The sequence below is a fragment of the Schistocerca piceifrons genome, chromosome 4, assembly GCF_021461385.2.
Source record: "Schistocerca piceifrons isolate TAMUIC-IGC-003096 chromosome 4, iqSchPice1.1, whole genome shotgun sequence".
Lineage (NCBI taxonomy): Eukaryota > Metazoa > Arthropoda > Insecta > Orthoptera > Acrididae > Schistocerca > Schistocerca piceifrons.
The window spans coordinates 292788234-292815844 of record NC_060141.1 but is presented as its reverse complement, the minus strand read 5'-3'; the positions used below and the strand labels follow the sequence as shown (position 1 = coordinate 292815844).

Below are 27611 nucleotides of genomic sequence, written 5' to 3'. Positions count from 1 at the left end.
CTGCTGGGTCTGAGGCTGGACTGCGAACAACTCTGCTTCATGGGTGAAGCAACCTGGGTGGTTGGTGTGGGCACAGCACAGTTGTTGCAGTTTTGTTTGCAAATCACAGTACTGCTTTCACAGGTAGTCTTGCCTTCAATGGGATGGGTGATGCTTGTGACCAGACTGGGGCAGGTGGTGGTTGGTAGGAGGATGTAGGGGACAGGTCTTGGATCTAGTTCTATTACAGGGGTATGATCCATGAAGCAAGGGGTTGGGAGCAAGGATGGAGTACAGGTAGACAAGGTTATTGCATAGGTGTGGTGGGTGATGGAATACCGCTGTGGATGTGATGGTAAGGATATTGAGTAGGATATTCCTCATTTCAGGGCATGATGAGAGGCAGTAGAAATCCTGGCACAGAATGTGATTCAGTTGCTGCAGTCTCAGGTGGCACTGAGTCATGAGGTGAGTGATCTTTGTGGCTGCACAGTGGGAATATCGAGAGACAAGGCTTGGGAGATCTGATTCGGTACAAATTTGGGAGGGTAATTTTGGTCTCAGTGAGACCCTTGGTTTATTGGAGATGGACAGCTCATCACTACAGATGTGACAGTCATGGTTGGCTAGGCTGCTTGTAAGAGACTTCCTGGTATGGAATGAGTGGAAGCTATCCAATTGGAGGGTGCTGGTGGTTGGTAAGTTTGATGTGGGTGGATATACTGATGGAAACGTCTTTGAGGTGGAAGTCAGCATCAAAGAAGGTGACTTGTTGGGTTGAGAAGGATCAAAGAAAGTGAATGGGCGAGGTTTTGATGTTCTGGAGGAATGTTGATAGGGTGTCCTCATCCTTAGTCCAGATCACAAAGATATCACCAATGAATCTAATCAGTTGAGGGCTGTGGGAATCTGGCTGGTTACGACAGAGTCTTCTAGACGTCCAATGAATATGTTGCCATTGGATGTTGCTATGGGGATGCCTATTGCCCTACCACAGATTTGTTTGTAGGTGATGCCTTCAAAGTTGAAGTAACTGTCAATGAAGATACAGTTGGACATTGTGACCTGGAAGGAAGCAGTAGGTTTGGAATCAGTTGGGCAATGGGATAGGTAGTGTTCAGTCAGGGCAAGGCCACGGGAATTAGGGATGTTAGTGTGAAGGGAAGTGACATTAGTTATGATGAACAGGCTGCCTTGTGGTAAAGAAATAGGAACCATGTAGAGTTGTTGGAGGAAATGGTTGGTGTCTTTGACACTATATGGTAGGTTATGGGTAATAGCCTGAAGGTGTTGGACCACAAGAACAAAGATCCTCTTGGTGAGGGCACAGGGAAATCCTGGGTGGCTTGGCTTATTGACTTTATGAAGTACATAGAAGGCAGTAGAGAGGGGAGTGTTAAGGGTGAGGAGAGAGGTAGACTTAGGTGGGAACTTCTAGGATAGGCCTAGGGATTTGAGAAGAGACTGGAGAGCCTGTTATATTATTGGAATGGAGTCACTGTGGCAGTGTTCGTAGGTGGATGAATCTGACAGCTGGAGGAACCCTAATGCCAGGTAATCCCTGCAGTTCAAAATGACAGTAGTGTAACATTTGTGGGTAGGTATGATTATCAAGTCACGGTCAATTTTTAGGTGGTGACTTGTAGTTCTTTCTGCTGATATAAGGTTAACTTCCACGTTAAGCGACTGGGGGAATGACGCTGAGGCAAGGTTTGAGGTTAAGTAATTCTGGAATGTTAATAGGTGGTGATTTGGGGCAGTGGAGATGGATCAAAATTGGATAGAGGATTGTACCAATACAGTCTTGCCCTCCAGGAACTAGAGCAGCATGCACAGCGCCAACTCAAAAAGCTCTCCAACTTGTTCACCTTCCAATCCTGCTTAGGTGCACCACTACCCACCACCTCTACAACAGCCTCTAAACTTCCTTCGCCTACTCTCCTAGCTGACAAACCCTGCCTCAAAGGCCTAATTACATCTACCACCCAGATGTGACCCACCTCCACTGTCCCCAAATTGCCCCCTAGAACATTCCAGAATTTCTTAACCTCAAACCTTGTCCCATCATCGTACCCCAAATCCCTCAATATGGAAGCTAACATTACATATGTGGGAAGAACCCAATCCACCACCTAATACTAATCCCAACCCCATAACCCTACCTGCTGACAGAGACTCGGCAACTGTGGTTTTGTGTCTGAGGATTATTTGGCTGAAGGACTCTGCCAGATGTCAGATTCATCCACGTAAAAACCCTGCTACAGTTACTCCATTGCAGAAATAAAACAAGATCTCCAGTCTCTCCTCATATGCTTAGCCCATTCCAGAACCTGTCCCCTCCATCTGTCTCTCTCCTCACTCCTACCACTCACCACACTCCCACCTTTCACACAATTCCTAACATCAACAAGACAAACCACAGAGGATGTGCCATAGTTGCTGGTTACTGTGTTCCCCCTGAGAGAAACTCTGCTCTCATGGACCAACAACTTCAGCATATTACCCATTGCCTGCCCTCCTATAATGACCATTTCCTCCACCAACTCAACACAGTTCCTATTTCCTTTACTGCAAGACACTCTGTTCATCATTATTGATGCTACCTTCCTCCTCAGTAACATCCATAATGCCCATGACCTTAACCAATGTGTGACAAATTCCAAACCTACAACCTCCTTCCTGGTCACAATGAGCAACAATATCCTCAACCAAAATTATTTCTCGTTTGAAGACATACCTACATACAAATCCGAAGCATGTCAATGGGCACCCACTTGGCACCATGCTATGTAACCTATTCATTGTCTGTCTAGAGGATTCCTCCCTAACCTCCCAGAATCCCAAAACCTGCACCTGGTTCAGATTCATTGAGGATATCTTTTTGATGTGGACCAAGGTTGTCTACACCCTATCCACATTCCTCCAGAACCACAATGTAATGTAAGTCACTTTTGATGTATGTAACTTGTTCTCGAACATTTCTGTAAAAGGTTATGTAGATGTTATAATCATTGTATTTACACAAAAGTAATCCAGAAGAACAGCAGAGCATAGTTAGCACAGAGGAATGTTGTTTAAATCAAAATTATTTCTTCTTTAAATCAAGCAATTATAAGCAGGCAGGTAGTCTGGCAATGGACTCACCTTTATCCCCCTTTCTAGTAGAAATATTGATAGAAAAGTGGAAGACTGATTATCAAAAGAGTGAACCACTGGCAAAACATGGTGTGTATTGGAACAAATATGTTTATGATATTCTGTGAATGTGAAAAGGTTCTACAAGACAACTCAAGTTCTTGGAAAACATGAGCCAGTGGCAAACTATAAGGGGCAGTCAATAAGTGATACAATTAATCTTTCCTTGGGAAATTTCTTTTGAAAAAAAAAAAAAAAAAAAAGTGGAATTTCTTGTGGGCCATCACGAAATTTTCCCCTTTCAGCCCTCTAGAGTTTCATGAAGTTCTAATTGATAGTATCCCAATATGTAGCCTACAAAATAGCACCTGTAATGGAGGTGCATTCCAAGCCAAGAACTGTAATTGAGCTTTCTTGAACTTTTTTTATTTTTTTGGGCAGAAAACTAGATTATTCCAGTTACTCACATGCACTAGCAGAATGTCTAATGAGACCTGGCAGTGAACAAAAACATGGTGAATTTTTGGGCAAGGCTTCTGTCATCTTTGGAATAATGTCACACAAATCTGTTTGATCTCCCACATGCTGGCCGGTGGCACACAGGTGTGCTACCCTCAGGAAATTGAAGAAAGAACATCAGCATGTTCATCACCACAAAAATATAAATGAACTTCTCCTTCTCCATGATGACACAAGGCCTCACACAAATCTGGGTACCCAATGGACACCCAGGAGGAGCTCATAAACTTCATTGGATTGTTCTTCCTCATCCATCTTACAGCCCAGATCTCAGACCTTCCAACTCTTGTCAGTTTGGCCCAATGAAGGATGCACTCCATGGGAAGCAGTACATGGATGACAGGAAGGTTATTGATGTGGCATGATACATATTTGCTCCAACGTTTAGCAGTGAAGTGGTACCATGTGAGTATATAGGCCCTCCCAGGAAGGTGGTGTGAGGCGGATGCATTGAATGAAGATTATATTGAAAAATGTAGTTTTGTATCCAAAAGACTGGTGTATTGGAATGCTAAATAAAACCAATCTGCTTTCAGAAAAAAATGTGTTGCATTACTTATTGGGAGAATAATTATGGTCAGTGAAGTCTTCAGTGAGACCCTCAGTGTATTCTGAGAGGGACTGCTTGTCAATGCAGATGTGACAAACACAGGTGACCAGGCTGGACGGAAAGGAATTCTTGGTATGGAATGGGTGCCACCCATGTTTTATTAACTGGATGTTGATTTGGTAACTCATTTGGGGAATACTGAAGAATGGGATACAACCCGTTATCTTTGACCAAATACATCATAAGTTACCACAGATGATACATTGCAGAGATCTAGAAGTATAGGTAAATGTAATGTGTTGCGAATACATAGAAAGAAGGATCCTTTATTGTATGATTATATGATAGCGGAACAAACACTGGTAGCAGTTACGTCTGTAAAATATCTGGGAGTATGCGTGCGGAACGATTTGAAGTGGAATGATCATATAAAATTAATTGTTTGTAAGGCGGAAACCAGGTTGAGATTCATTGGGAGAGTGCTTAGAAAATGTAGTCCATCAACAAAGGAGGTGGCTTACAAAACACTCGTTCGACCTATACTTGAGTATTGCTCATCAGTGTGGGATCCGTACCAGGTCGGGTTGACGGAAGAGATAGAGAAGATCCAAAGAAAAGCGGCGCGTTTCGTTACCGGGTTATTTGGTAACCGTGATAGCGTTACGGAGATGTTTAATAAACTCAAGTGGCAGACTCTGCAAGAGAGGCGCTCTGCATCGCGGTATAACTTGCTCGCCAGGTTTCGAGAGGGTGCGTTTCTGGATGAGGTATCGAATATATTGCTTCCCCCTACTTATACCTCCCGAGGAGATCACGAACGTAAAATTAGAGAGACTAGAGCGCGCACAGAGCCTTTCAGACAGTCGTTCTTCCCGCGAACCATACGCGACTGGAACAGGAAAGGGAGGTAATGACAGTGGCACGTAAAGTGCCCTCCGCCACACACCGTTGGGTGGCTTGCGGAGTATCAATGTAGATGTAGATGTAGATGTAAATGTTGAAAAACAAACAACTGTAGTACAGAGAAAACAGATCATGTACATATGTCTTCTAAATTCATATTTTGAATGGGGTCTACTGAAGAATGGGATATTACTTGTTGGCTTTGGCCAGTGATATCAAGTTATAGTTATAGACATTAATTGGTTTATTTTTGGACCATAGATAGTAAATTGCTTATCTTCTCCAGCAAAGCTTCATAATTGTAAATGGAAATGAATGAATGTGATATTAAGAGACAGATATTGTGTATGTTTTTTGTCACTTGTGGTAATTTTAAATCAGTTGTGTACATGTTTTGAATTACATCATTGTCTGATAGAGAGCTGTTCAAATTGCTGTTTCCTCGGCAGTTGATTCATATCTTTCACTATGTAGGTCAACTAAAGATCAGGATACTATTAAGGTATAGTGATAATTTTTACTTCGCCAGTACTACTATCCTGTTCTTCAGTTCACCTACACAGGTTACCTGAAGTACAGTGCACAAATTTTATGTGTGTCACTTTCTTCACCTTCACTACTACTAGTGTCCTATTCCTCAGGTGAACTATATAGATCAACTGAAGTACATGATACAAATTTAGCATTTGTTCCCTTTTTCATATCCCATTCTTCAGTTGATATTAGTACAAGCAAAGGAGAAAAAATTGACATATGTAAAATTTGTATAATGTCAACTGAAGTACTCCATGAGAGTGTTATGCATGTCACTTTTTTTTTGCTTTCACTATCGCTGGTATCTCATCCTTCAGTTAACCTATGTAGGTCAACTGATGAGTAGGGTACTAACACTAGCGAATATAAGAAAAGCGACAAATGTAAAATTTGTATCCTGTACTTCAGTTGTCCTATGTAAGTCAACTGAAGAATAAGGTACTAGTGCTACTGAAGGGAAGAAAAAGCAACAAAGGTAAAATTTGTGTCCTGTATTTCAATTGACCTATATAAGTCACCTGGAGAATATGATACTAGTACTGGTGGAGGCGAAAAAAGCAACAAATGTAAAATTTGTATCTTGCACTTCAGTTGACCCATATAAGCAACTGAGGAATAGGATACTGCTACCAGTGTAGGCAAAAAAGTGACAAACATAAAATTTGTATCCTGTACTTCAGTTGATATATATAGGTCAGCTGAAGAATAGGATTCCACCTTCATTGTTCAGCTGAGGTACAGAATGCCAATGTACCATACAGTGCTTTTTTTGCTTTTGCTAGTACTGGTATTCCAAGCTTCATTTGATGTAAGTAGTTCAAGATATGAATCCATTGCAGAGGAAACAGCAATTGGAATGACTCACTATCAGACAATGCTATAATTCAAAACATGTACACTAAGGATTTAAAATTACAAATGATAAAAAGTGCACACAATCTCTGTCTCTTAATAACACATTCGTTTATTTCTACACTCCTGGAAATGGAAAAAAGAACACATTGACACCGGTGTGTCAGACCCACCATACTTGCTCCGGACACTGCGAGAGGGCTGTACAAGCAATGATCACACGCACGGCACAGCGGACACACCAGCAACCGCGGTGTTGGCCGTCGAATGGCGCTAGCTGCGCAGCATTTATGCACCGCCGCCGTCAGTGTCAGCCAGTTTGCCATGGCATACGGAGCTCCATCGCAGTCTTTAACACTGGTACCATGCCGCGACAGCGTGGACGTGAACCGTATGTGCAGTTGACGGACTTTGAGCGAGGGCGTATAGTGGGCATGCGGGAGGCCGGGTGGACGTACCGCCGAATTGCTCAACACGTGGGGCGTGAGGTCTCCACAGTACATCGATGTTGTCGCCAGTGGTCGGCGGAAGGTGCACGTGTCCGTCGACCTGGGACTGGACCGCAGCGACGCACGGATGCACGCCAAGACCGTAGGATCCTACGCAGTGCCTTAGGGGACCGCACCGCCACTTCCCAGCAAATTAGGGACACTGTTGCTCCTGGGGTATCGGTGAGGACCATTCGCAACCGTCTCCATGAAGCTGGGCTACGGTCCCGCACACCGTTAGGCCGTCTTCCGCTCACGCCCCAACATCGTGCAGCCCGCCTCCAGTGGTGTCGCGACAGGCGTGAATGGAGGGACGAATGGAGACGTGTTGTTTTCAGCGATGAGAGTCGCTTCTGCCTTGGTGCCAATGATGGTCGTATGCACGTTTGGCGCCATGCAGGTGAGCGCCACAATCAGGACTGCATAGGACCGAGGCACACAGGGCCAACACCCGGCATCATGGTGTGGGGAGCGATCTCCTACACTGGCCGTACACCACTGGTGATCGTCGAGGGGACACTGAGTAGTGCACGGTACATCCAAACCGTCATCGAACCCATCGTTCTACCATTCCTAGACCGGTAAGGGAACTTGCTGTTCCAACAGGACAATGCACGTCTGCATGTATCCCGTGCCACCCAACGTGCTCTAGAAGGTGTAAGTCAACTACCCTGGCCAGCAAGATCTCCGGATCTGTCCCCCATTGAACATGTTTGGGACTGGATGAAGCGTCGTCTCACGCGGTCTGCACGTCCAGCATGAACGCTGGTCCAACTGAGGCGCCAGGTGGAAATGGCATGGCAAGCCGTTCCACAGGACTACATCCAGCATCTCTACGATCGTCTCCATGGGAGAATAGCAGCCTGCATTGCTGCGAAAGGTGGATATACACTGTACTAGTGCCGACATTGTGCATGCTCTGTTGCCTGTGTCTATGTGCCTGTGGTTCTGTCAGTGTGATCATGTGATGTATCTGACCCCAGGAATGTGTCAATAAAGTTTCCCCTTCCTGGGACAATGAATTCACGGTGTTCTTATTTCAATTTCCAGGAGTGTATTTTTCATTATGACACTTCACCACAGAAGATAACTGATGGCTCAAAAATAAAGAAATTAATATCTATGAGTAAAATATGATATCATTGGTCAAAGCCAATGAGTTGTATCCCATTCTACAGTTGACCAGTTGAACCCTCATTTGAGTATTCTTGGTGACTAGTCTCAATTTGATCAATTGTAGACTCATATTTCTCTTTTATTTCTTCAGATGTGGAATTGAATTCCAACTCAATCAAATTTCCAGTTCTACATAGCTTTTCTGGTCAAAAATCTACACTGTGTGATTTCATCACATGATATTTTGATGATGGAATCCACACCTTGTAACCATCAGTATCATTCATGTAGGAACTGAAATGGCGAGATATAGCTTTGTCATTGAACTTAGAATGAAATTTCTTTGACAGATAAACATTGCATTTTGATCCAAAAATGTGTTGATAGCAGAAACTGTCAAAATGTTGCCAGTCCACAATTCGAAAGGTGTTTTACCTTCAGCACTTGACTGCCCAGCGTGATTGACTAAAGAAATGTTTGTGTTATGTTCATGAGCTCAAAATGGTTGGGGTAGCTTGTTAGATGTTAACATTGAGTGAGCTAATTTAACTATAAGTCAATTTGCCAGTAAGTCAATTTACTTGCTAGGCAACATCATTTTGCTCTGAAGTGTCTGGATATGTAAGATAAAACTCAATACCACAGTCTCATAGCACTGCAGCCACCATGTTACAATTAAACTGTCCTCCACTGTCAGACTGAAACACTTTTACCTTATGATCAACAGCGTCACACTCCTTCAAAAATATTTTCCATTTGTCAGTCAATTAAGATATTTTCATGTGAAATATATCAAAATGAAATGAGAATAATCATCTTTGACTATCATGTAGTAATGAAAACCATTTATTGAGTAAGTAGACGTTGGTACATTGACATCTGCATTTATCAACTAGCTAACAGTTTGTAGACAATCCATGTGATGGCTAAATGGTTTGTGGTGGGATTTGCCAAGAACACATCCATCACAAAATGATGTGGTATCAGGGCACTCAAGTGATATACCGAAGCAACAGAGCACCTCTCATACATGATGTGTATCTTGATGACTGAGTCTCTCATGCCAACATTGTAGTTGTTCTTCTGAAGTTGCTCAATTAATCATTATTTTTGAATCCTGATGACAAACTCGTGTGTTCATAATGTATATTGAACCAACTAGTCTTCCTGTTGTGACTATTTCACTGTGTCCCCAAATGATAATACCTTTGTTATCGAAAGTCACATTATATCCACATTGTTCATCTGGACAGACAGAGAAAATTTGCTGTCTGACATCAAGAACATACCAGACATTTTCAAGCAAAGCAGGTTTCAACCTTTTGTTTCTGAATTTTTCAATATAAGCACTGTCAGTCCCTTGTGCAGAAATAACTTTATTGCCAGCTGGTTGTACAATTGTGAAATTGGAAACTTTTCAAACATGGTAAAATGCCATTTCTTTCTGTCTTCTTGGACTTATTACACTCTGTTGCAAATTTCTTTTGTTTTTGATGTTGCTCATCTGACTTTGATTTTGCAAAGAAAGCACCAGCTGTGTCTGTACATACGGAATTTTGACTCAGATGTAAATTCTCAATAAGAAGCTTTGTAATATATTCAGATTCAGTAATATGATACCAGTTTGACCAGTAAAACTGATATTCATTGCTGAAGCAGTAAAGAGGCAAAGTTGCATTTGGATTAATTGTATTCAGTTCACTGCATAAGTCATGGAAAATGTTCATGAGTAGTGATATTTGTTTTGTTATAGATGTGATGTCATCTTTTGATGTTTCAAAGAAACAGTTGAACACAGTATACAGCTGATGCAAGGAGATCGTTCATATATTGATGTAAGAGTGTACCAAAACTCTTTTGCATCACACATCTTTTGCAACATTCCAATGATATGTGCTGCCCAAGCATTGTCCCGTTGTCAGCACTGATAGGGGTCAGACAGTTTGTCTCTTTCTGCTAATGACAGACACTGGTGTGTATCATTCTAATTGAATAAAGAGAATGTTCCCGTAGTCAAAGTTGAATATGCTATTTCTGTGTCTTTCACTGATCTTCACTTGATGACTTGGGAATATTTGTGAGATCTCTGTTATCGTTCAACTGAAGTGTTGTGTCTGCTATTCCACAAATCTTGCTGTCTTGTGAATGTTGTAGTAAATGGAAAAATAGTCTAGTGAAAGAATAGTATAATTCTCACAACCTGAAGCTTTCTAACTGGGCCCATAACCTGTTGTAGTGAACTTAGGATTTATTTTTATAGCAAGAACACAAAAATTTTACTAACATTGATCTTCTCCCTTTAATATCTACAAAGATGATAACACAGCAGCAAAACTTCATAGAGTAAAAGCATGAAACAGAAGCTCTTAGGAGCACAGGATTTCACGTGACAAAAAATGAAGCAGCACTGTAGGAAAGGACAGGACACACACAGTTCTGATTTATTTGTTTTAGCATAATATACATTTTGCATAAGGACCATGAAGATTAAGTAAGAGAAATTTGTGCTTGTAGAGAGGCATATAGGCAGCCATTTTTCCCTCACTCTGTTTGCTAGTGGAACTGGAAAGGAAATGACTACTAGTGGTACAAGATACCCTCCATCATTCACCATGGTGACTTGTGAAGTACGTATGCATAAGTTACATTAAAAAAGAAATGAGCCAGAGGGTGTAAAATGAAAACCTCTGGAGGGATCATAATGCCACTGCCTACATAATAAGATATGGTTGCTGTAAGAATGCTTAGAGAAAGGAGACTTAAAAAAAAGGAAGAAGAAGAAGAAGAAGAAGGAGAAGAAGAAGAAGAGCAAATGGGTGTAGCGTATTACCTTATAGTGGAAGGAGCACAAGAGGGAAGTCATGGAATAATGGCACAAAGGTTCTGATGGCACTGCATGTGTATTGTGATTCTGACTCTCAGCCTGACCTCTGGGGCAGTTGCTGACACTGTAATTCACCAGTCTTCTATAATAAGGGCATCTGCTTACTGGCTAATGGTAATGGTAATGATACATGGCATTCCAGACCATGCATCATTGGCCAAAAACATCTGTCCTTCCCTGAATCACTTGTGCCTGATGTTGACTCTTGAAACAGATGTGCCATGCCCTCATTACACTTTGATAAATTTGATGAATAGTTATATATTCTTTTCATAATATTATTAACATACAAGTAACATATGTAAATAAAGAAGATATATTAATGAGGATGAGTTTGGCTTGGATTTATTGTTCAGAGTTTTATTTTTAATGTGCTCTTTCTCATAATGTAGGTAATTTTCATGAAAATGTAGTTCGTCCAAAAATGTGGATAGTTGAACTTTTTATTGGAATATGCAACAGTAAATTTCTAGTGAGATAATCAGCAGTTCAGAAGTAACCAGTGGTGTTTGTTACTTAAGCCATTTTAAATGTCTGAAGGCTCATCTTCATTATGACATCTGCAGAACATATGAGAAAAAATGAAAGAATGAATGATATGCTTCCAAGGGCAAAACATGCTGAGCTGAGTTTGTAGCATAGTTTATCTGTATGCTGATTACATTTTAATGAGAGTGAAAGAATATATTGCTACTGACTAAGGAGAAGTTGAGATACAGACAGAGACAACAAAAAGACTGCTGTACATTTGTGCTTTCAGCCACAAGGCTTTTTTCTAAAGTGGAAACACACACACACATTCACACAAGCACAACTCCCAGATACATTACCACTGTCTCTGGCTGCTGAGGTCGAACTGCCGGAGATAGTGGCCAAGCATGTGTGAGTTGTGCCTGTGTGAACTTTTGTGTTTTTTCTACTTTAGAAGAAGGCCTTTTGTCCAAAGCCTCAAATATACAGCACTCTTTTGTGTTTTTTCTACTTTAGAAGAAGGCCTTTTGTCCAAAGCCTCAAATATACAGCACTCTTTTGTGTTTTTTCTACTTTAGAAGAAGGCCTTGTGTCCAAAACCTCAAATATGCAGCACTCTTTTCATTGCCCTTGCCTATAACTCACTGTGTGAGTAGGAATCTATCTTTTCCATAGTATTGCCATTATTCTATCCTGTATTTTCCATTGTGTGATTACATTTTAACTTGGTAGCATACTGGACTCCAAGAAATTTTACATTTACTTAGTTGTTTCATTTGCTTTAAGACAATTAATGCCTACTTTTGGTGAGTGCAGATCATTTTTGCTTTTTTGAAATAGCATAATATGAGAGTTTGTAAGATCAAAAGCTAAATTGTTATTTGTGAAACATTTGTAGTTATGTTTACCTATCATAAGAGCCATGTCTGGGTACATTTTTGAGTGCTGCTGTTTATTAGTGTGCTTGTATCATCAGCAGATTCTTTAATTTTTAGTTGTTCCTTGAAGTCATTGAAAGATCATTTATGTACGTTATGAACAAGGGAGGGCCCAACAACAATCATTGTTGAACCCCATTCTGAGGTTTGTGCCATGCATGTAACACTATATGTGAAAGCTATTCTCTAATTTCTATTATGAGTGTGACTTCAACCACATAAGAGGGATATCACTATTGTCATAATACATTTGCTTCCCAGGTAAATTTTATGATCCACACAATCAGAATCTTCGCATAGTCACAAAACATGTTAATTGGATAATTTTTTTTTATTTAGCTCTGCCAGGACTTCACCTGTGAGGACTAGTATTGTTTTCTTTGTGGAGAATCCATCATGAAAGTCAAACTAAGAGGACATAGGAAGTTCTGCTCAGTGAATTTAATCAGTATTTAATTTAAAAAAAAAAAAAAAAAAAAAACAACAACAACTTGAAATGAGTGCAAGGAGTGAAGTAGTGAAGTAGATCTATAATTAGGGTTAGTTCGTTTATCTTCACTTTGGGGTGTTACTAAAGCATATTTACACTGAAGAGCCAAGGAAACTGGTAAACCTGCCTAATATCATGTAGGGCCCCTGCGATCCTGCAGAAGTGCCGCAACATGACATGGCATGTACTTGACTAATGTCTGAAGTACAGCTGGAGTGAACTGGCACCGTGAATCCTGCAGGGCTTTCCATAAATCCATGAGTATAAGGGGGTGGAGATCTCTTCTGACTGAACAGAACACTGCAAGGTAGCCCAGCTATGCTCAATAATGTTTATGTCTGGGGAGTTTGGTGGCCAGTGGGACTGTTTAAACTCAGAAAAGTGTTCCTGGAGCAACTCTGGACAATGTATGGTCTGGCATTGTCCTGCTGGAATTTCCCAAGCCCATCGTATTGCACAATGAACATGAATGGATGCAGGTGATCAGACAGGATGCTTACGTATGCGTCACCTGTCAGAGTCATGTCTAGATGTATCAGGGGGCCCATATCACTCAAACTGTGTATGCCCCACACCATTACAGAGCTTCTCAGCTTCAATAGTTCCTGCTGACATGCAGGGTCCATGGATTCATGAGGGTGTCTCCATACCCATACATGTCCATCTGTTCGATACAATTTAAAATAAGACTTGTCTGACAGGAAACATGTTTCCAGTCATCAACAATCCAATGTCAGTGTTGACGGGTGCAGGTGAGGCATGAATCTTTGTGTCTTGCAGTCATCAAGGGTACATGAGTGGGCCTTCAGCTCTGAAAACCCATAACAATGATGTTTTGTTTTATGGTTTGCACGCTGACACTTGTTGGTTGCCCAGCACTGAAATCTGCAGCAATTTGCAGAAAGGTTGCACTTCTGTCATGTTGAACAATTCTCCTGTTCTTGCAAGATCTTTTCTGCTAACGGTAGTGTTGGAGATTTGATGTTTTATCTGATTCCTGATTTCACAGTACACTCATGATATAGATGCACCTGAAAATCTCCACTTCATCACTACCTCAGAGATGCTGTGTCCCATTGCTCATGTGCCAACAATAACACCATGTTCCAAATCACTTAAATCTTGATAACCTACCATTGTAGCAGCAGTAACCAATATAAGAATTGTGCCAGACACTTGTTGTCTCATATAGGTGTTGCCGACTGTAATGCCCTATTCTGCCTGTCAGGGAATATGTCCTGAGTCATTGAATATATTACAAAATAGCTTACATGTGATCCTGTCAAGTCAGTTCAGTATTTTAATATTCTACTTGAAACACCATCATAATAATTGCTTTTTAGTGACTTGATGAATTTTGTTAAATTGTTAGAAGTTGTATTTTTTTGAGCTAATGTCTACTGCCAAAGCATGCATGCATTGACTACACGAGTAAACTAAATGTGACTTATTTTCTTTATTAGTGGTTGTGATGTTTATTGCTGTTGTCAGGAAGTAATTACTATATTTGGTTTCATATAAGTTCTTCGACTAAATGTATCTGTACTTGGTTGTTTATTATTGGTAGCAAAATCTCCTGCCATTGTCAGGAATAAACTACTGTATTTGTTGGACAGTGATGTGAAAGAGTCACGGCTTGTGGCCAAGCTATTTTCTGGGGCCCAGTTTCATCACATCACTATTTTTGTTTGTTTCTTGTTTAATAATATTCCAATTTCCATATGTATATGTGGTTCTCAGTAATGTGTCTAACACCAGCTGTAAAAGTGATTTTAAGCCACATGGACAAGTTGTTCTCAAAAAATGTGTATTTCATCATTAGCCAAACATGTATTAAGCTTATATTAAATAAAACCTTTCTCATCTATTAGGTTAGTTGAGTCCTTAACTTACTCCCACCACATAAACAGTAACTTTTCATGTTTTAATATGATAACGGTTTAACACTGAAACAATGAAGTCTCTCATGATGGATTTGTTTCTTGTCACAGTAGTTCCATACAGAAATCCAGGCTTTTGACAATATCCTCCATTGTCTTCATCAGTAAAACAACTGACTATCAATGAGGTAATAGAATCAAACAGATGTAACTGATGTAGCAGTGTCCACTGTGGCCAGAGATTACTTGGTGTGTGCAATGTGAAGTCATTCACAATTTCTTTTTTCCCGTATGTTTATTGAAAATTATAATGCACTTTCTAACTGCCATTGCCTCTTTAACTATTGAGCCCAGTTGTTTTAAGAATGGGCTAGAATCCATGTATTTTCAAGATAAAATACCACTGTACTTCATTTGCCACTGAGGTTGGTACAACAATGGGAAATGCATTTAGCACACTGTCTCATGCAGCTACTGTTATGTCAGTGCAAGCTGTGCAGACTGTGATTTGATTATTGGAACTTGTGTTTACTGATAGATGAAACAAGACTAAAAAAATCTCCCACAGCAATTAACAGTAGCTGCAGCCATAGCAGACAGCGAAAAATAAAAAGGCTTGTTCAATCAATCAAGCTTTTACTTCAAAAAGACATAACATGCAGGTAACAAAAACATCAAGTTATCTCAAAACTATGCACTTCCTGATTTCATGCATGGAAGATATAAAATATAAAAAGCATAATCAGAGAATAACAAAACAAAAACACATATACAGGATGATTTACCTAACACTTGCACCGAAAATGTTTTGGAATTGGAGAGCTGTTGTTGTGTGGTTTTCACAGAATGGATTGACGGTCAGGGGCTTCTATTGTTAGCCAATAAACAGACCATAATAATGAAACTTCCTGGCAGATATCAGCGCACACTCCGCTGCAGAATGAAAATCTCATTCTAGACCATAATAATACTTAGAACGTGTATTTTTGGCCAGAGATACACCTTTTTAATTAGAACAATGCCTGTTAACACTGACAGACTAAATGTAGAGTAAATTAGAATGTCAGTGGTGTTTGTTGCAGGATTCTAGAGCAAGTCCTTTACAAAATATCATTATATTTTAAGTTGCCACACTGACACTTGTACAATACCATTAGTAGCACCCACTAAAGAACAACACAAGTGCATACACTAGTTATGTGGATTCTGATCAGTAACAAGACAATTGACCATCACAAGTTGTGTTCAGAAATGATCATTGGCAGTGGCAATACACATGTCCAGTCTAGTAGGGAATGACTGCTGCATGTGTACTAGCATTTCAGAGGAGATATCCTAGCAGACTGCAGCAGTATGTCGTTGCATTCCATTGGGTGTAGTTAGTACGTCCTTGTAGACAGCATCTTTCAGCTTTCACCACAGAAAAACATCTACAAGCATCAAATCTGGGTCACAGGCTGGCCAAGGTATGTGTCTGCATCCAGTCCAATGATTTGGGAATCATTTTTGAAGACATACTGTGATACTTCATGAACTATGGGCTGTATGGCTATCTCTTTGGTGCCACAGCTTCATTCTAGTCTACAGAGGAACATCTTCTAGCATCCATGGAAGATGGTCTGTTAGAAGGCTGCAATACTTGGTGTGTACATTTTTCCATCTTTGAAAAATAGGCCTATGAGCTGATGGTCCACTACTCCACATTACACATTTACACTCCATAGATTCTTATGTTCCACCCAACAAAGCTTACAGGGTTTGTCAGCAGACCAATAGTGCATGTTTTGCTGGTTTGTTTGACTGTGATTGGTATGTGTGACTTCATCACTAAACAAGATACACGATACATCTGGAGTATTCTGTCTTAATACCCATATACAGAAGTTAACATGATTCTCACAATTATTTCCCTGAAGCTCTTGATGGGGAGAGATGTGATAGGGATGGAGCTTATGTCAATGGAGAATGTGTAAGCTACTTGCCTGGCTTGTGCCACTTTCTTATGTGACTGCACAGGAGCTAACATGTGGATCAATTGCAACAGCAGTGGTAACATTAATTTGCCCCTCTTCTGTCATTACTTGTTTCCATTCGTTACATTGACTCGGTTACCCTACTACTTTCACATAACTGATTGATGAGGTTGATAAATAATTGCTGAGATGGTTGACACCTGTTGGGATATCTTGCCACATACACTATACAGGAATGAACTGCCTTTTTACTACACCATTCAAACACCATGAGCAAGGCAGCTTTTTCTGCATTGGTAACTTGCATCATCCACTAACAACTTACTGCTTGGACTGCCACACACAACTGACTATCAAGTCAAGGAACAAACAAGCACACTCTAAGCAAACATAATGTTATTGTACCTAGCAACTATGCAGGCTGAATGGCACAAACAATTGTCAGTTAGGAAACTTTTCAAAATATGACATCACATAAATGACTCGCACTAGAATCCTGCAACAAACATGGCTGAAATTTTAGTCTGTGAATGTCTACAGGCATTGTTCCATTTAAAATAGTGTATATTGGGTGGGGGGTGGGGGGGGGGGACTTTTCTAAGTATTGTTACAATCTGTTTTTTTGCTAACTATACAGTGATTATAATTAAACTTTCAAACTGCTATGGAAATAACACAACTGGTCAGAATGACATCAAATTGCTTATCAGAGAAGGTGAAAAATGTATGCCAGAAGAAAAATAAATTATTACTAAATGTAGAAATAGATGGCACTGTAATCATCATAATTTAATAGATATTGACTACAAAAGGCAGATGAATCATCCTAAGGTGCATGTTAGAGGTTGAAAAAACTGTACTACTACTCAGTGTACATGGGTGTACACGTGTGATACTGTGAGTTACATAAGCTCATCCACCATGGCAAGGTCATATCACATGAGATGGAAAAAATCAGTTTTTTAATGTTCTGAGGCCCAAAACCACATAAAAAAGCATCAATCACATTGGTTTCTAATTATCCTGAGGCCAAAGGCCACATAAAAACCATCAATCACACCATTTTTAAGTGTCATAAACCCAAAAACTGCATAAAAAGCATGAATAAAAATCAAATCAGATTATTAATTTCCATGTGTCTGGTGTAAAACATGTTCAATATGCTGTCCACCGTTTTCTGTAACAAGTTGAAACTCAGAAACAGCGTGTTCCACAACTGATCGAAGTGTTTCCGGGGTCATGTTCAGAATGTGTTGCTCAATGTGTGCCTTCAATGCAGTTAAGTTTGCAATTGGACCACTGAACACAACACCTTTCAGATAGCCTCACAGCCAGAAGTCACACAGATTGAGATCGGGTGATTGGGATGGCCAGGCTATAGGGAAATGGTGGCTGATCACCCTAGCATTTCTGAAATCGCATTTTAGCAGCTATTTAAGTGGATTTGCATGTGCAGAGGTGTGCCATCTTGCATAAAAATGATCCTGTCCACATGTTCATGCTGCTGGAGAGTAGGAATGATGTGGTTCTAGAAAAGATACTCAGAGCACTTACCGGTGATGGTGTAGATAATAGAACTGGAAGCACCTGTCTCTTCAAAAAATATGGCCCTATGATAAATGGCGCCTTAAACCCACACCACACAGCAACATTTTCAGGTTGAAGTGGTACCGTTTGATTTGCATGTGTATTTCCTGTTGCCCATATTCAGCAATTCTGTGTATTGACATATCCTGTCAGACAGAAGTTGGCTTTGTCTATCCACAAAATCTTCCACAGCCAATCATTGTCCACTTCCAAGGAAGCGAGAAATTCTAAAGCAAAGGTCTCTCTTGCTCACAGGTCAACAGGAAGCAACTCTTTCACATGAGTAATATTGAATGGATAGCAAAGAAGAGTGTTTTGTGGGATTTTATGCACTATGGTCATGGATATTTCCAATATTTTGACAGTTTTTCAAGCACTACACCTTTGCATACCACCACTCATCTCCTCCTACACTGCTGTGGCCACTGCTTCCACTGACATCCCTCTACCATGCTGCACACCAAAAGAACCTGTCTTTTCAAATTTCCAAATTATTTCCCCCAGACCCATGGCAGTCATCAGACCAATGCCTTTTTTCAAACCCATTAGTGTCCGCAACTTCTGCAGAGTGATGTGTGCACTGTCGTCATTCTTGTAATACAGCTTTACTAGCAAAGCATGATCCTCCACCTGGTGAGTTTTACCAACTTCAATGGGACATGCGCATGACAGGTGATTTCATTTATGCATTCTGACACATACAGCACTACCTATTGATCAATTTTCACATTATTTTTTCTTCTGCCATATATTTTCCTCCTCCTCTGATAATATTCCATTGCAATTTGATGTCATTCTGACCAGTGGTGTTCTACAGCGTTTTGAAAGTTTATCTTTAATTATAATCTGAAAACCACACATCAAAAGCACTTTCCACTTCCACTACATTTACTGTGCATGCTTTTGATGATTCACCCTGTGTATAAAACACAGTGCCCTTGTGTGTAGCATGAAATATTTGATGGTGGGGTGTTTGTAAACACATGCACATAGAAAGTGCAACATAACACTACTTAATTATGTGATTTTGCCAAATGTTACATTCACATGGAATGTTATAAATTATCAGGATTCAGAGACCATTATTACCCTTCACGGGACACAACATCTCTTTGACTTTCTTAGGAAATCAAAAGACAGTTTTAATCCAATGTCTGTTTAAGATTTTTCCAACTTTATGTTGCTCCATAGAATGATGGTTTGTAGTCATAACTTCAGAGCCATCGTCATTAGTAATATTTCATATGAATGTGATAGTAATTACATGGGAGAATCTATTGAAACTGATTCCAAGCTCTGCACCAAATATGGGAATCACAGCAAGCTTAGTAATCTATAAAATCTGCTGTTACTGAACACAAGCATACGAATAACCACAAACTCTATCCCACACTTCAAATTACTGGGACTATGTCAACAAAAGATGTTGTGAAAATTAGAATGAGAATTCAAGATTTTAAAGTCTGTAGCAATATGTAAGACATCTTATATTAGACACACGTAGTGGTTATCATGGTAGTTTCTGTGTACTTCACTTCTTATGAAGTTAGAAGTATTTGTTGTAACTGATCACAACACTGCCGATTGCCTTCTGTACAACTGTCTGTATTTTCATCAACTTATTGTTTTTACTTCTCAGTCTTCTTGTTTCTCTTCTATTCTAGAGCATATCTGAGCCAAATCCCTCATTTTAATTACAATATTTCATATTCTGTCATCGAAAAGACAATTTCTTTTAGTTGATTCCTGAAATCTTAAGAATGTTGTTGAAATTTTATGGTTTGTGTTTTCATTGCTTAATGTGAAATAGTTCTACTAAACAGCAATAATGGATAAATCCATTAACATGAGATTTTTACCTTAAATGTGATACTAGATGTTTTCTTCTTCCACAACCCACAAAAAGTAAAAAGTACTATGAACTTCCAGCATGATGGAATAAGTGCAGCTCAGAAATGTCTGTTAACCACCACAATGGAAAACCAGCGGAAGTTGCAAATTTCACTTTTCTTTTTATTTATTTGATGCCTACTTTCAGGCTGGAAGCCATTTTCAAATCATCCAGATAGTCAAAATGGTATTCCTCAAAATAAAAAAACCATTTCAAAAATATTTACATATTATGAAGTGCAAATGAACTGTTTCAATACAGTTACAGAGAATTATCTGTATGTTCTGTAACTGCTCACTTGCACTTAGTAATACACACATATTTTTGGCATGGTTTTTGTTTTTTTGGAAATATAATTTTGACTCTCTGGATGATCTGAAAATGGGCCCTGGCCTGAAAATAGTCATCAAACAAATAAAAAAGTTACATTTTCTGTTGTATTAAAAATTATTATGCCTGGGTCCCTGCCTCAAACTAGTCATCGAATAAATAAAATAAGTTACATTTGCTGGTTTTCTGTTGCATTAAAACTTATTATGTTCTTTCTATTGAATGTGGCCATTCTTCTCTTTGAGTACTTGTAAAGCATAAAATAAATCACATCCAAGTATTATCAGATATTGTTTAAATTAATTTAAATTTTTATAATTACAGGGCCGCTGATGGGGACTAAAAGTACAGTACTGTTTTCCACTACTGCAAATGCTGAGCTTTCATTGTCTAAGGACATGCTAGTGATGTGAGTAGACCTAGTTACTAAGTCAGATTAAAGTTCTAATTGAGAATAACTTTCTTATTGTAAGACAGGGTAAATACCCATGGTATTGGTATTTCATGAGAATATAAGTGGTGTGATATATAAAATAGACCTAATGGAAATACACCTAGAAGATGGGGCATCTTTTACACTGTGCTGCTCTGAACATCATGGTACCATGCATCTTTTGGATATATTAATGTCTTTTTGAGAAGCATTGAGTCGCTCTTGTCACTTCTGTGTATAAAAACTAATGAAATCATAACAAGGAGTTATTTTATTATGAATGTCTTAAAAGAGGGTGGAAACACAGCAGGTCTTGAACAATGTATATGCTCCTACAATTTAGTTTCAGTGGTAGAATCTCCACTTAGAGTATTAATCAGTCCCAACACTTTAATAAACAAGATATTTATAAATAAGATTAAATACAAGGACATAACTGTCTAAAGTATGTGGAATGGGGCCTCCCATGGTGGACAGCTACTAACTGTACTGAGACAAGTAAATTGCTATAAGAGATAATGTGGATGATAAATAGACATAACACAGAAAATACAGTTGTGGATTGATCAACAGTATTTGCTGCTGTTAATGTTAGCTCCAAAATATATATGGTCATAAATGACTTGACAACTCTGTTTAAGGAATTATTATGTAGAAGGGTACTATGAGAAAACCTTTCTCCTAATTTAGACCAGAAAATTGAATGAATCACTAAGACCCTGAGGAATAAAACTCTACTGGACTTGATAAAATATCTAGTAGAGGTTGGTAGGGTAAAGTGGCCAGGGTGGGAAAAGTGACTTGATGTTACCCCCTGTGTCTTCTGGGGTCATAGCTTGTGACACCAGGCCACAAAGTACCTAGTGCTACCAGTAGATGTCACAATTACAGAGTTGATCACATGACAAGGTGGTTTCACCCTAAAGAAAAAGTAATACACCATCAAGGGGGAGGATATTATTTGCACCATGACAGTCAGGTGAGACATCATTATGATGTGTACAGACTGTATCTTTTCTTTTTGTGAACATGGGAATCTGCAAACTTTACAAAAAGGACCTAACCAATGGTTGCGAATGCGCGTGAGTGCATGCACGCACACGTGTGTGTGTGTGTGTGTGTGTGTTCTAATTCTGATGAAGGTCCGTTTGACTATAAGCTTTGCTTGACAGTCTTTTTGTTGTGCCTATCTGCAACTCATTCACCGTCTTTGCTATATGGTGAATAGCAACTATCTTTTCAAAATATTGTCATTATTTCACCCTGGATTTTCCATTGTTTGTATTATTTTTAAGATAGTTATCAATATTTATATTTAAATTACATTCAAAAGGAAGTCAACATTTCTGTCATTTTTAAGTAGCACTGTGCATTGAGCACTTCTGCCATATTTTTATCTTCTGTATTTCTGCATTATGAAGGTAGTTTGGATAGTCATCACTATCCTAAAAATTTAGGTCATGACTAAAGACAAGATATAGAAGTAAAATGTTGACTGTTGAATAAAACAGGTTGAAGATATAAAAGCCGGCCAGGGTGGCCAAGCGGTTCTAGGCACTACAGTCTGGAACCTCGCTACCGCTACGGTCTCAGATTCGAATCCTGCCTCAGGCATGGATGTGTGGGATGTCCTTAGGTTAGTTAGGTTTAAGTAGTTCTAAGTTCTAGGGGACTGATGACCTTAGAAGTTAAGTCCCATAGCGCTCAGAGCCATTTTGAAGATATAAAACTGCATGGAAAAATAGTCTCTCTGACATACTATACCCTTCAAATTCAAAAAGTAGTGTGTTATATTTCATATTTTATGTGCAGTGGCAGATTATAATTAACACCAAATCAGAGCTTTGCAGGCTTGGATGAGTTTCACCAACTATGCTTTGAAATTGAATTCATAATTGAAATTTGTGTCACATGCTTTACAATGACAAATGTTCGACTGGTGACGTTTTTGAAGGGACGCAATTACCTTCAGTTTCTCAGGATGAATCTTCAAACATGCTCTGTCAGAGATTTGTTCTGTTGATTGGGAAAAAACCCAAAGTGTTTACCCCAATAAGAGTTAGGTACTTCCATATATTATGCATAATACTACTGATCAGATTGACTTGCAAACCCTTTTATCCACCAAGCTATCACCTGTCATTCTGTCCCTTTGTGATGATTTTCAATAAATTAATTTATGTTATTTAAAACTATCTCTGTTCTGTTAGGCTTGGCCAAAACAAAAATCTGATTGACATCGATCTGCTCCAGTCACTTGGTTTTGTTTCAGGTACTAGAGAATCAAGATGCCTAGAAAACAAGTTTGAGAATCAGAACAACAGACATGGGATGCTGTTGCGTGGCTGTGGCCACATTGGCCTTGGTAGGGAAAAGTGGCTGCTACGTAAGCCTTCAAAAAATGTGTATAGTTCCTATACACTATTATTTTCCTTTTCACTTAAAATATTCTGTGTGGTACATTGTAAAATGTAGATTCAAAATATGCAAGTGACAAGCTTCTGGCAATAACAATGGTTTGCTGAAAATTCAATTTCCTTTAAAGTTACCACTCCCTTACATCATTTGAGCACTGATGTTGCCATATTAGTGGAAGACTTCACCATATGGGAAGCCAGGATCCATTTACCTTGAGGCTTTCTTCTTACTTGTTGAAGTTGTACTCCTGTTTGTGTATTTCAATAGCTTCTCTGAACAAGTGGGTGTGATAGCACTTCTCTACGGCCAGAACTTTTATGTTGGCGAATTTTACTACTTTTTTGGTCTCACACAGCTTCTGCTATATCATGGCCAATTTTGCCATCCACCCCAACCTGCAATGTCACTTATGTTCTGTGATCCTGGTGTTGACTGATTGTCCAGTCATTCCAACAAAACTTTTCCACTTGTGCATGGTATGCGGTATATTTCCAACATTGAAAGTGGGTCCCTTTTATCCTTTGCCAATCTGAGACACTCTTTGATCTTCTTTGTTGGTTTGTAAGCCACCTTTACGCCATGTTTGTGCAATATATGGGCGATTCTGTCTGTCACTCTGGGAATGTATGACAGAAAGGCAGAACCCTCACTTCTTTTTCTGAGGTGTCACTTTGCCAAGTGTTGATTATGTTGTACCTCTGATATAACTTATGGAGTACCCATTGCTCCCCAGAACACTTTCCAGGTGCTGTATTTCATGTCTCTGAGTTTCTGAAGCTCACAAATTCATTTTGCTCATGTTAAGAGCTTACTAATCATAGCTATTTTCTGGTGCAGGTGGTGATGTAATATTTGTGCAGGCATCAGCCTGTGTGTGTCAATTTTTGATACATGCTGTGTCCCAAGTTTTCACCATACCTTGTGACCAGCACACCTAGAAATAGTATTTTTTTGTTCTTTTCTACTTACATGGTAAATTTTATGTTCAGGTGGAGGACGTTCAAGTGTCTTAGTAAGTCACCGAGATTTTCCTCACCATGGCTCCTCACAACAAAGATACCATCAACATATCTGTACCACACCTAAGGCTTGGTGCCAAGTCCAGTGCCTGAGCTTTGAAGAGTTCTGTGAAGAGGTTGGTTACCACTGGACTAAGAGGACTACCTATGGCGGCACCTCCCAGCTTTTCATAGAGGTTGCCATTCCATGTAAAATAGCTCATGGTAAGACAAGCATGAAAGAGATTTTTGGTGTCTTGCAGGAAAATGGAACCAGTGTGCTCCAGTGGTACTTTTGTAAACAAACAAACAATCTCAAAGCTGACCAGAATGTCATTTGATGCAAGTTTTAGTTTCTTCAGCTTCTCAATGACATGGCCAGAGTCCTTTATGCATGTGTTAGTCTTCCCCACTTGCAACTGGAGCAGAAAGGCCAAGCATTTTGCCACTTTGAATATCGTTGAGCCAGGAGCACTAACAGTTGGTCTTAGTGGAATGTTATTCTTATGGACTTTTGGTAATCCATACAGCCGAGGTGGTAGGGCTTCTGTGTTTCCTGTCTTGCTCTTTATGTCCACTGGCAGAGAAGATGCCTTTATTAAGTGATTTGTTTTCAATGTGATACACTGCATCAGATCTGCATATAGTTTTCAGTATGTCATGGGGTCAAATATGTCCCTGGATCTTCTGCTCATATTCTTCAAACTTCATTACGACGGTCACATTTCCCTTATCGGCAAGCAGTACCAATATGCTCTCATTGGCATTAAGATTCTTCATAGCTTGTACCTCTTCTTTCTTCAGGTTGCAAGCTGGTGGTTTTGCTTGCCACCATATATCCTGTCTATTTCAGTGCTTGTTTCCTCTGCTCTTTCATAAGGAAATAGTCAAATGGCCACTTTGGTATTAGCAATGATGTCCTCTCATAGGTATAGTTCTCAGGATGATAGTGAAATTCCCTCCTTTTTGAAGAACTGACTTTTCCTCTTCAATCAAGTGTCATTCCGTGAGCTTGACTACTGTGTGTGTCATGTCAGGAATCACCTTGTCAGTCTGTTTTTAGCATCTTGCAAATTGTTTCTTATGTCATTCAGAGCAGCAATTGAGTTAGTTCTTCATGCTCCTGTGAGTGATGCTGTCAAACTTGTCCCAGTTTTCTCAATGCAGTCTGCTGTTTAGTTGACAGAAAATGTCCAATAGTTCCTCATCCATTCTTGTCAAGTGTCTCAGCATTGTACAAATTTGTTCACGAAGGTTCTATCAATCAATTAGCAGAATGCATCAAGATGACTGGGACAAGATTGACAGTATCATTCACAGGAGCACGTAGAACTAACTTGAGTGCTGCGTTGTGTGACACAAGAAAAAGTCTGCAAGACACCAAAAGCAGACTGACAAGTCAATTCCCAACATGTCATGCACAGTGGTCAATCTCAATGAATGGCAACTGATGAAGAGGAAGACTCAATCCCTCAAAAAAGAGGGAATTTTGCTACCACCTGGAGAACTACACCTATGGAGGACGTCATTGCTAATACTGAAGCAGCCATTTGGACCCTTCCTTGTGAAAGAGCAGAGGAAAACTGCACTGAAACAGCCAGGATACTGCACCAAGCAAAACCTCCAACTTGCAACCTGAAGAAAGAAGAGGTACAAGCTATTAAGAATCTTAACACTGATAAGAGTATATTGGTACTGCCTGCCAATAATGGAAATGTGACTGTCATAATGAAGACCAAAGGTCATGAGCAGAAGATCTGAGACCTATTAGATCTGATGATGCAATGAAAACTACTTGCAGATCTGACGCAGCGTCTCTCATGGAATATGAATTTGTTAATCAAGGTATCTTCTCTTTCTGTGAACATACAGAGGAACCTGCATAGCACAGAAGCCCTACTACCTTGGCTGTATGGATTACCAAAGATCCATAAGAATAATGTTTCACTAAGACCAACTGTTAGTGGTCCTGGCTCACTGAAGTACAAACTGGCAAAAACTCTTGGCCTCCCTGCTCCAGCCGCAAGTGGGGAAGACTGAAACATGCATAAAGGACTCAGGACATTTCATTGAGAAACTGAAGAAACTAAAACTTGCACCAAACGACATCCTGGTCAGCTTTGATGTTGCTTCTTTGTTTCCAAAAGTACCACTCAGTTCCATTTTCCTGCAAGACATCACAAAGCTCAAGTCTCACCACAAGCTACTTCATGTGGAAGGCAAGCTAGAAGACGTTGTTGTGGGTAGTACTCGTAGTCCTCTGGTGGCCAACTTCTCCATGGAACATTTGGAAGCACTGGCCCTGGACTTGGCACATTGTAAGCCTAAGACAGGGTATATGTGCCGCAGCACAACTGGGAAATCTGGGAAAAACTGGAAATTTCTTTGTCCAGGAGAAAACTGGGAAAAACTTGGGAATTGCTACCCGGGAATTTTTCATTACATTAGTTTTCATTTAAATTTTTGTAATTTTGACTGGTAAGAACTGATTCTCTAACAAAGAATTTTACTGTATCCAACTACTGCAAAATAATATTGCAACAATAAATCATAAATGAGGGAAAAAACCAAAATAAAATTTAAGTTCCCAAGGAAATGTGCCATTTACAACAACAATAAAGCACAATGCATACACCAGCATCTGCCAACAGCAAAATCTTTCAAAGGCTTTGGGATGGAGACTATGTAATACTTTGTATAAACTAAACTGCTTCTGATAAGTATGATGTCACTTGTTTACATTAGGTCTGTTTGAGCAATTATCTTATCTATTGATGTAAATCTTCATCCTTTCAATAGAGTTTTCAACTTACGAAATAAAAAAAAGTCTGCAGGTGCCGGGTCTGGCTGGGTACAGAGGAAGAGGCAGTACAGTGTTTTTGTTTTTTGCGCACTAGTCATGTACCAACACAGATGAATTTGCAGATGCATTATCATTATGCAAGAGCTGTAAATTGTCTCACCACATATCAGGCTGTTTCCTTCTCACATTTTCTCACAGGCATGACAACACATCCTGATAGTACCCTGTGGCATGAATTCGTGATGAACTAATCCTACAAAGTCAAAGAAAACTATCAGCATGGTTTTGACATTTGACCTGATCAGATGAGCTTTTCATGGCCTTGGAGAACTTTTACCAACTCACTGTGAAGATTGAACCTTCACCTCAACGTCATAACCGTGGACCCATGCCTCATCAATAGTTATGATTCTTTTAAGGAAAATCTCGTTCTCTTTAA

The 27611-nt window shown here is 39.7% G+C and overlaps 1 protein-coding gene across 1 annotated transcript in view; it reads left to right on the top strand.

Annotated features, from left to right (window-relative positions):
* LOC124796280 (integrin alpha-PS5-like) overlaps positions 1-27611 on the top strand; it is a 566708-nt gene that overhangs the window by 518159 nt on the left and 20938 nt on the right. Inside the window, exon 21 of the mRNA XM_047260397.1 lies at positions 20845-20929. Coding sequence (XP_047116353.1) covers positions 20845-20929 — 85 coding nt within the window. The remainder of the gene's footprint in view (positions 1-20844; positions 20930-27611) is intronic.